Raw genomic sequence first — 9,552 nt, 5'->3', positions numbered from 1 at the left:
TTCCAGAATAAAAGCTATCATTAATTTTTTTTTTTTTTTTCCAAAGAACAAGTCAGCAGAGGGAGAGTGGAAAAAAAAAAAAAAAGAAAAAAAAAAAGAAAAAAGAGAAATATGGTTGGTTGTTGTTGAGGAAAAAATTACACCCGTGTCATCTTCTAATATTTTATAATTAAATAATCCAGTTGGTATATCCTCCGCATGTATAAATTCCTTAATATTTTTCTGCAAAAAAATCTTGATTGAAGATTCTCTCTCTCTATACATATATATATATATATATACATAAATATAGATAGATATTATAATATACAAATATATGTTATCGGGGCCAGGCATTAGGCATGTCCTAGATGGCTAGATTTGTCCATGATTAGAACTTAGAGCAGTTGAAATGACAATGTAGATCAATCAAGGAGGTGATTAGTCATAATCATCAATCAAAGAAATGAAAGCATATATGTCGTATTTTGCAATCTCAATTCTCAAAGGAACTGATTGGTATGTGTTGGTATAACGTGACAAAAAGAACACAGTAAGAGTATTGTAGCTATCACATTTGACAGGATTTGTATTTTCTTTGTCGTCAACTGCAATTAGTCCTTGATGCCAAATTTTAGGTGGGGAACCTCATCTATACTTTGAATGAAACTATACGAGATGATTTTTTGTGAGGAAATAACGTATGCATTACCACCTTATCATCAATTCAACAAATCCCGCATATGCCGCCATATATGGTTGAGTAGCTTAATTTTGTAAGTTACTTGCAAAAGTAATCCAGGGCCTACAAGAGAGACTAAACAATTAAAGTAAGAACGTAAAATAAAAATATATGATATATTTTTTTTTTTAATAGAAAATAATGTGTGTTACCTCCTTATCGTCAATTCAACAAATCCCACATAAGCCACCATATATAGTTAAGTAGCTTTTGTAAGTTATTTGCAATTGTAATCCAGGTTCAGGAAGAGAGATCAAACACGTAAAATATATAATTAAAATAGAAATGTAAATTATGAAATCAATGTTTTAATTTAGATTATAATTCTCCTAATCTCTATATATGCACACCTAGTGACGGTTACCCAACTCATCTGTTTTTTTAATATTTATTTTATATTTAATGGCACGTTAATAGAATTTTATTCCTTTTGTATTTAATGGCACGGTTACCCAATTTCTGACTGGTTTCGTAAAGGAAGGAGTTTAATTAAGTTTCTTTGCTTCCTAAAATTTTATTCCTTTTGTATTATCCACGCGCGCCCCACGTGCGGAACGTAATAACCTCCGATACAAAGCCACCGGAGAACCGGGGACACAGCCATAGCAAAATACAAAGCCATTCATTTGTTATATATAATATCTCACATATGGAAAACGCTTGTGATGTATTCCTGGCAACCATCGGTGATGATATTCTGGACGACGTCGTCAAAGAAAACAATACACTGTCCAAAGCAAAAGCCAATGACATAACTTTGTCTCCAGGGACCAGGACTTGTTTGTTCTGAAAGAAATAACTTGCCAAGGCAAAAATTATACTTCGGTGGCTCTTTGGCACGAGCAGCCGGGGTCGACCTCTCAGCGGCCCTTCTAGACGAGAATGGAGGCAGTTAATTAAGTTATTACTCTGTGAAAATATTAATTAAATAATTAAATTTACTTATTTTTATTAATTTAAAATTTTAAGATAAGTGATAATTTTACTTACAATTATAATAAATGTTATGAGTTTGAATACTAGCTAGCTCTACAATTCACTCAATTTTATAGTTAAATATTTTGCATGTTTAGCCTTACTCATGAAAGGAATGATTGTATATTAATTAAATGATTAAATTTATTACTTCTTATTAGTTCAAGCTAGACTTATCATAAGGAAGGATTTATGGATCTACCACGTCATGGGCCTACTTAGATCCCTCCCGTTAGATGCCTCAATGTAGAAGAATAATTCTAAATACATATTTTGTGTTGATGTGACAGTGTCCAACAATTAAAAAAAAAAAAAAAAACTAATTCAAAGATTAATTGGCATTGTCACATTAACCTAGTAATATGAGAATAGGAAAAGAAATAAGTTTGTATGGTTACGCTTTGATCCCTCTTACTCTTTTGACCAATTAAGAAACTCTAACTATTTTTACCAAAAAAAAAAAAAAAAAAGAAGAAGAAGACGAAGGAAAAGGAATCCCAATAGTTGACTTGGTGACTATAATCTTGAACATGCATGTTTTACACGATATGGACGGCACTCTTGTCATTTTGAAGTTACAAATGTTCATTCAAGTTCAACAATCAACAGTACTACTATTAATTGGTAGTTTGGGTTTAGCCATCTCAACACGGCAGCATATGATGTTTTTTCACAAACCTTGTATGGACCAGTAGCCATGGATGAAAGCCCAAATCAGTCCTGATTTTAGTTATAATTCATGATACTTAACAAGGACAAGGATCATCTAGTCCCTAGCCTGCACCATGATTTCTGGTGTTACTTGTTGTTTTCGAAAGGAACCATCCAAAAGAACAAAAATAGTAGGGTATATACCTTTACTTTTACTACTCGTATAGTCCTATAGCTATAAGATTAGTTTCATAAGATTCGATTCTTAAAATTCGATTCGTAAAATTCGAACAGAAAATGAGAGACGAATGTAAAGCTTGAGATATCCAAACAATTGGAATAGAAAATAAGCGAGGAATCCGAAATTCGAGTTATCCAAACATGTGGAACAAAAAATTAGAGAAAAGTCCGAAGCTCGAGATATCCAAACAGGTGGGATCCGCACCCGAAACTACCGGGATATCTCAAACCCCAACCTCTCTCCTGAAATTCAAGCAGGAAATTGTAGAAAATCCCCATCCACTCTTATAACATCCACCTACGTTTTGCATGCTGTGTTATGCCAAAATATAGGACTAATTTAGCAAAAAGTTGGATGGAAGTGTGGCTAAGGAAAAGTTACTCATGAATCATGAGCAAAACAAATTTTGGGAATTAAAAAATGTAATTTTATTTGAAGAGATTAGCATTTTCCAAGTGTAAAGCCAATTTCCAAGCTACTTTCCGCGCTATTTTCGGTTAAAGATAGAAGAGAAGCTTATAAAAGCAGCCTATTGGCTTCGAAGCCTTTCATTATGTATGGTTTCTTCAAAAACCATTTCTTTTAGTGACTTACAAAAACTCATGAAAATTGAAAGCTCATTTTCAATAGACGTAGGAACATCAAAAAGAAGCAGATATCTGATTCAAAGTGCTTAGAAACAGCTAAGCAAATTCCAGGCAAAGCACACGCCCACAGAGAGAGAGAGAGAGAGAGAGAGAGAGTCAGTCAGTCTCCATGCCTGACTCTGTGCTAATTCTCTGCTCCCTTCCATCCATTCTAGCTTTGCTTCTAATCTTCATTCTCATCAAAAGGAAGCAACGCAGACTCAATCTCCCACCAGGCAACATGGGCTGGCCTTTTCTTGGAGAAACTATCGGCTATCTTAAGCCTTACTCTGCTACTTCAGTTGGAGAATTCATGGAGCAACACATATCAAGGTAACATCACGCACACCCACAAAGAAAAACACCTTAAAACCGCTCTTAAAACTCTTTACTCATTCTGCAGGTACGGCAAAATTTACAAGTCCAATTTGTTTGGCGAGCCAACAATAGTCTCGGCAGATGCTGGGCTGAATAAATTCATCTTACAGAACGAAGGAAGATTATTTGAATGCAGCTATCCTAGAAGCATAGGTGGAATTCTTGGAAAATGGTCTATGCTGGTATTAGTTGGAGACATGCATAGAGACATGAGGAGTATCTCACTCAACTTCTTGAGCCATGCCAGGCTTAGAACCCATCTCTTGAGAGAAGTGGAGAAGCATACCTTGCTTGTACTCAACTCCTGGAAGGAGAATTCTACATTTTCAGCTCAAGATGAAGCCAAGAAGGTAACAAATTTTAAAGATATACAGTAATCTTTTTGTGTTCAACAAGACAATTTAACTGAGCCAGCTTAGCTTATTAACAAGAATTGCAGTTTACCTTCAATTTGATGGCAAAGCATATTATGAGCATGGATCCCGGAATGCCAGAGACCGAGCAGCTGAAGAAAGAATATGTTACCTTCATGAAGGGAGTAGTTTCGGCTCCTCTGAATTTTCCTGGAACTGCATACAGAAGGGCATTACAGGTAACTATTTTCCCCGGCCCCCATTTGGATGATATTTCCGAACGTTTTATTGTGAAGTCATGGTTTCACTGGCTTCATCTTGCTGATGCTCTGCTTCCCACAGTCTCGATCAACCATCCTGAAGTTTATTGAGCGCAAAATGGAAGACAGGATTCAGAAAATGAAGGAGGGAAGTGAAGATATGGAGGACGATGATCTTCTTGGATGGGTCTTGAAGCATTCCAATCTTTCAACCGAGCAAATCCTTGACTTGATTCTAAGCTTGCTCTTTGCTGGCCATGAAACTTCATCAGTGGCCATATCTTTAGCTATTTACTTCTTGCAAGGTTGTCCCACTGCTATTCAACAACTAAGAGTAAGCACCTCCTCAAAGGCTAGCTAGCTATTTTCCTTTTGAAATCAAACATATATACATATATATATACTAGATTCTTCATGTTGATGATCATCTCTCTTGTTTTTTTCTGTATGAATTCAGGAAGAACACCTTGAAATTGCCAGACACAAGAAGCAATCAGGGGAGAAGGACATAAATTGGGATGACTACAGGAAAATGGATTTCACCCAATGTGTAAGCTCTCTCTCTCTCTCTCTCTGGGGAGTATTTTAAATCATTTTGTAGTAAAATTATGGAACTTCAAATAATTAATCAAATTTCTTTTTATCATGTGAAGGTTATTAATGAGACACTCCGGCTTGGTAATGTAGTAAGATTTCTCCACAGAAAGGCACTCAAAGATGTTCGGTATAGAGGTAGGATACTAGTCACTTTGAGCGAGTGTTTTAGCTGGATTTTTGCCAGAATCTGACCCTCTTTGAATTGTTTATTATTCTGCTTCAAAGGGTATGACATTCCATGTGGATGGAAAGTGCTCCCGGTGATTGCAGCCGTGCACTTGGATGCTTTGCTTTTTGACCAGCCTCGACAGTTCAATCCGTGGAGATGGCAGGTCAGTTATGACCCTTTTTTGACAGCATGCCTTGTCTAATGAATACTAGCATTATTTTTATTATTCTTATTATTATTATTCTGCTAAAATAATAGAGGGAGGAAAAGGGGAAAAGGGTTTGATTAAGCAGAGGTCCCCAAGCACTTCATTGGTTGTTGCTGTGGCTCTCACTGGCAAAAGCATTGGATGATTGGTTGTAGACCCAAACGATCGATGCTGCCAATTAATGCTGTCAAAATTAAGTGAAAAACAAAAAAATGCTGTCAAAATTTAGATATTTTTTTTGTTCCTTAGCTTGAAAATGATAACAGAATCCAAGATTGCTCCTAAACACTGTTATAGACGTCATTATGGTTATGTTTGTTAAACTAGTAAGGTTATAAATCATACCTTTTTATCTCTTACAAATTCACCAGCCATATGGTCGATGTGGCCACCTAGGCTACTACGTTAATTTATAAAGAGATTATAATAAAAAGTCCGGGGCACCCCATTAGTTCTTATTAAAAAAGAGATATACTATATACCAAATTGTTAGCTGACTATGCTAACATGACATTTTTCACAACCATTATGTTTTTTTTTTTTTTCTTTTAACGGTGATTAATCTAAGGATAGATAAACAATAACAAGTCAGCATGAGGGTTGAAAACTGTATAATTGATCGTGAAAAATAGAATTTAATGAAAATCACGTGATAATTAAACATTGTGCCGTTGAACAATTAAACATTGTATAAATAACGTGAAAAATTAAAATTAATATATGATCGTGAAAAATAGAATTTTAATGAAAATAACGTGATAAACATTGTGTGATAATTCAACTACAACAAGTTTAATGAAAAATTTGGTAAGTTTAGAATAATTAAAGTGTTGCTTCTCATGAAATTAAGTGTTTAATATAGGTGGTAATTATCAACTTGTAAAATATTCCTGAAAAATAAGAGAATATATATTTACAGTTATGAAGATATAGGAAGGCAATATATTATAAAAATCCACAAATTTTAATTAACCAAATAAGCTCTTCTACTGTTTATTTGGAGAACAATAAAATAAAATAAAGATTAATGATATTTAGTAAACTAACATATAATTAAGATGATATGACAGTGAAAATTAGCTATTGATTTTTTTTTAAAGTGTTAATCTAATAGTTGATTTTTACTATCATGTCATCAATCTGTATGACAATTTACTAAATAACATTATTCTAAAATAAAAATAGTTACATGAAAAGAATATTGTTATTTAGCAGATGGCTATACAACTTAATGACATATTAGTGAAAGTCAACTCTTGAGTCAATACTTGTAAAAAAAATAAAAATATTAATGGTTGATTTGCACATTTTGTCATCTCAGTTATTAGTATACTAAACATAAACATAATTACTCTTATGAAAATTCTATCAATAAAGTTTTATACAATATTATCTTAATTATATAATAATAATACGACAATCTATTAAATAGCATTACTCAATCGGATAAGGCTAGTATAAAAAAGACATGCTACGATCTCACGGATCCATTTTCTTCCAGATGAACTGTCATGATCAGTGAACCAATGTTGCACACCGTACGGCCTCTCTGGCCCCACGAGTTGTGATCATCTCTCTGTCTCCGATCCCTCCCCTGCGTGCGTGTGGGGAGGGCCTGGGGTTCGAGATGATTAAAGCCCCATGTGGATGTGGGGTTCTCACATGCACGTGCACGAGTGCTTTTCTTCTGTGGGTCAATAGCGAAACTGGTCCTGACCAAATTCCCAAAATTTTTTTAAAAAAAAAATTAAAAAATTAAAAAAATTTTAAAAAAATATATAGGAGAAAGAAAACCCTTACTCCCTGTCTAGCTAGTTAGCCAAGAAAAGATACTTTCTCCGTAAAGTATAGAAGATACTTGAAGTCGGAGACATAAACTAATCGACAAATATAATAGTTTGACAGTGACAAAATGACTATACGGTAAAGATGCTGGCAGATTGAATTGTTATTCTCAAGCAGCTGGACCTCATCTTCTCATAAATGCCCCATTGACCCCGTTAAATTTTTTTAAGATATTATAGTTTTTAATATAATTTTCATACAAAATTAGAGAAATAATTAAAAATATACGGTTAAAAAGTAAAACTGTTATGTTATTATTTTATCAATTATGAACTGATACATCACATTGTAAAAAGAATAAAGAGTTATAAATTTATAATACTCTTAACAACACTCTTAACCCCATTTGAGAGTATAATAGTGGCACATACGTCCAACTTTCTTGTTCAATTAGTAGCATCTCTCAAACAAGAATAATGTTTTACATTATATTTTTATCTCATTTTACTGATATAACGTCGCTAATCAGTCCTTATATCTTATTGACACAACCAGATAAGCAAAACATGGCAAAATTATATCATAATTTCTTCTCAATCTAGATAGCTCAAAGGAAAAAAGACACCTACCTAAATCCCTGTTACGTACTTTGGATTGTGCAAAAGTAAATTTGGGGCTTATCTATTCTAGCAGTTGTAGGAGAAGAAAACAAAACCAAAACTTTATCATTAGTTTGGCCATTTGTCCAGCCCGCTGTATGTGGAGTGGTTTCAATCTTGGTTTTTTTGATCTCTTTAGAGAGAGTATTAATTATTTGTTGTGAGTGCATCTATGTCTATTGATTTCATACTGATAAAGGAATTGAGTAGATAATTTACACACGTCTAAGGGATATATATAGAGTTTTAGTGATAAAGACTACTCAATGACAATTATTTTCCACGAGATACAGAGCAAAAATTAACCACACTCGCAAGGAAAAAAAAAACACTCGTCCTAAAAAACAAAAAAAGCCAAATATCACAAGACTAGAATGCTCTCTAGATCGAGAGTTATTTCCAAGCAATATATATATATATATATATATATATATATAACCTTAAAATTTGGAAATAAAGCAAAATAGTTTAGGATAAAACAAAATACTTGGAGACACAGATATTCCAAAAATAATCATATAAACTTAATTGCCTTTATTAACACCCCCTTGTCGCACGCAAACAAAACATGCTTTTGGGGGGAGTACTTTCCATGGGTCTCTCTCAGAAGTCATAACATGATTTGTAATCACACTCGGAAGGATTTACCAATTAATAAAATTTCCATAATATAGAATAAAAGGAAGAAATTAATAAATTAATCAGGGGAAGTTAATTGGGTTTTCCTGTTGGACGTTCTAGTTGTTGCTAGGAGTCTAGAACACCTCTGATAGATCATCCTATGTCCTATGTTCTTCTGTATACTAAGATTATACGTACGTTAGATACTAGGATATATTATTGTGTGTTTATAATTTCCTTGTTGTAATGGTGCGATATTGATTGAGCAGAATAATGGAACGCGGGAATCTTCATCCAGTTGCCCGAGCATGACAACAAGTAATAACTTCTTGCCATTTGGAGGAGGACCACGACTGTGTGCCGGATCAGAATTGGCTAAGCTTGAAATGGCCGTATTCATCCACCATCTGGTCCTCAACTACCACTGGGAGTTAGCCGATATGGATCAAGCTTTTGCCTTCCCCTTTGTCGATTTCCCCAAAGGCCTACCAATCAGAGTTCAACACCACACCTTCATGTAGCTACACTACAAGACAAGAGCCCATGCATCAAATTCAACTTTCAAGAAAAGACACCTCTTCCAGCTCGGTCTCAGCCTCTCAACCTCTCAGCCTCTCATATATATATATATATGCTAGCTGGACATAAAAACAGAACAAGCTAGCTAGATAGCTAGCTCATTTGACGTGGCGATTGAGTTCTTGGATTTTCCAACGGCTTAGTGTAAGTTTGTTTTGACTACATTATGCAGCTCACCTGAGCAAAGGGAAGACAAAGAAATCAAGTACACACGATCCTTCCTAGGGCCACTCTAAATTGTAAATTTGTTTTCCTCTGGCTCTCTCCATGCTGGGGCTTGAGAGGAATTATATATATATATTCATTTCCTTCGCTGTAATTTACTTCTGTATCATCCAAATATGATTTATGTCTTTTTGTGCTTCGTTGAGAGTGAAGGGGTGCTGGTCACTGCTGAGAATCTATAATAAAAGATATGGCATAGTGATAGGACTATTGCATGTGGACCATACACCATCTCTACATGATTCTCTCTAACTACCACCAAATATTGAGCACTATTGTATAATCTCTTAAATCATTAGAGTTAAATTTTTAAATTTACTAAAAGATAGAGGAGTTTTTCTTTTCTTTGTTTTTGGAATAAATTTTGAAATTTCATTCATCATCAATAGACACGACCACATCACATATCTATGATCGGTTTGACTATTACTTTGGGCGAGATTTATTGCGAGCTAAACATATATAGTCAAAAAATGTGCATAAATAACTATCAATGTAAATAAA

General features: G+C 34.3%; 1 protein-coding gene across 1 annotated transcript; it reads left to right on the top strand.

Annotated features, from left to right (window-relative positions):
- The first annotated feature begins 2,906 nt into the window (after positions 1 to 2,906).
- LOC132188356 (cholesterol 22-monohydroxylase CYP90B51) lies at positions 2,907 to 9,188 on the top strand. Its single transcript, XM_059602782.1, has 8 exons — positions 2,907 to 3,547; positions 3,618 to 3,942; positions 4,032 to 4,184; positions 4,288 to 4,539; positions 4,663 to 4,755; positions 4,859 to 4,937; positions 5,028 to 5,134; positions 8,514 to 9,188. The coding sequence occupies exons 1-8, from the start codon at positions 3,345 to 3,347 to the stop codon at positions 8,763 to 8,765; spliced, it is 1,464 nt and encodes a 487-aa protein (XP_059458765.1). The 5' UTR covers positions 2,907 to 3,344; the 3' UTR covers positions 8,766 to 9,188.
- The last annotated feature ends 364 nt before the right edge of the window (positions 9,189 to 9,552 follow it).

Source organism: Corylus avellana, chromosome ca7, assembly GCF_901000735.1.
Source record: "Corylus avellana chromosome ca7, CavTom2PMs-1.0".
Classification (NCBI taxonomy): Eukaryota; Viridiplantae; Streptophyta; class Magnoliopsida; order Fagales; family Betulaceae; genus Corylus; species Corylus avellana.
The sequence above is the reverse complement of the archived record's forward strand: the minus strand, read 5'-3'. Positions and strand labels throughout refer to the sequence as shown.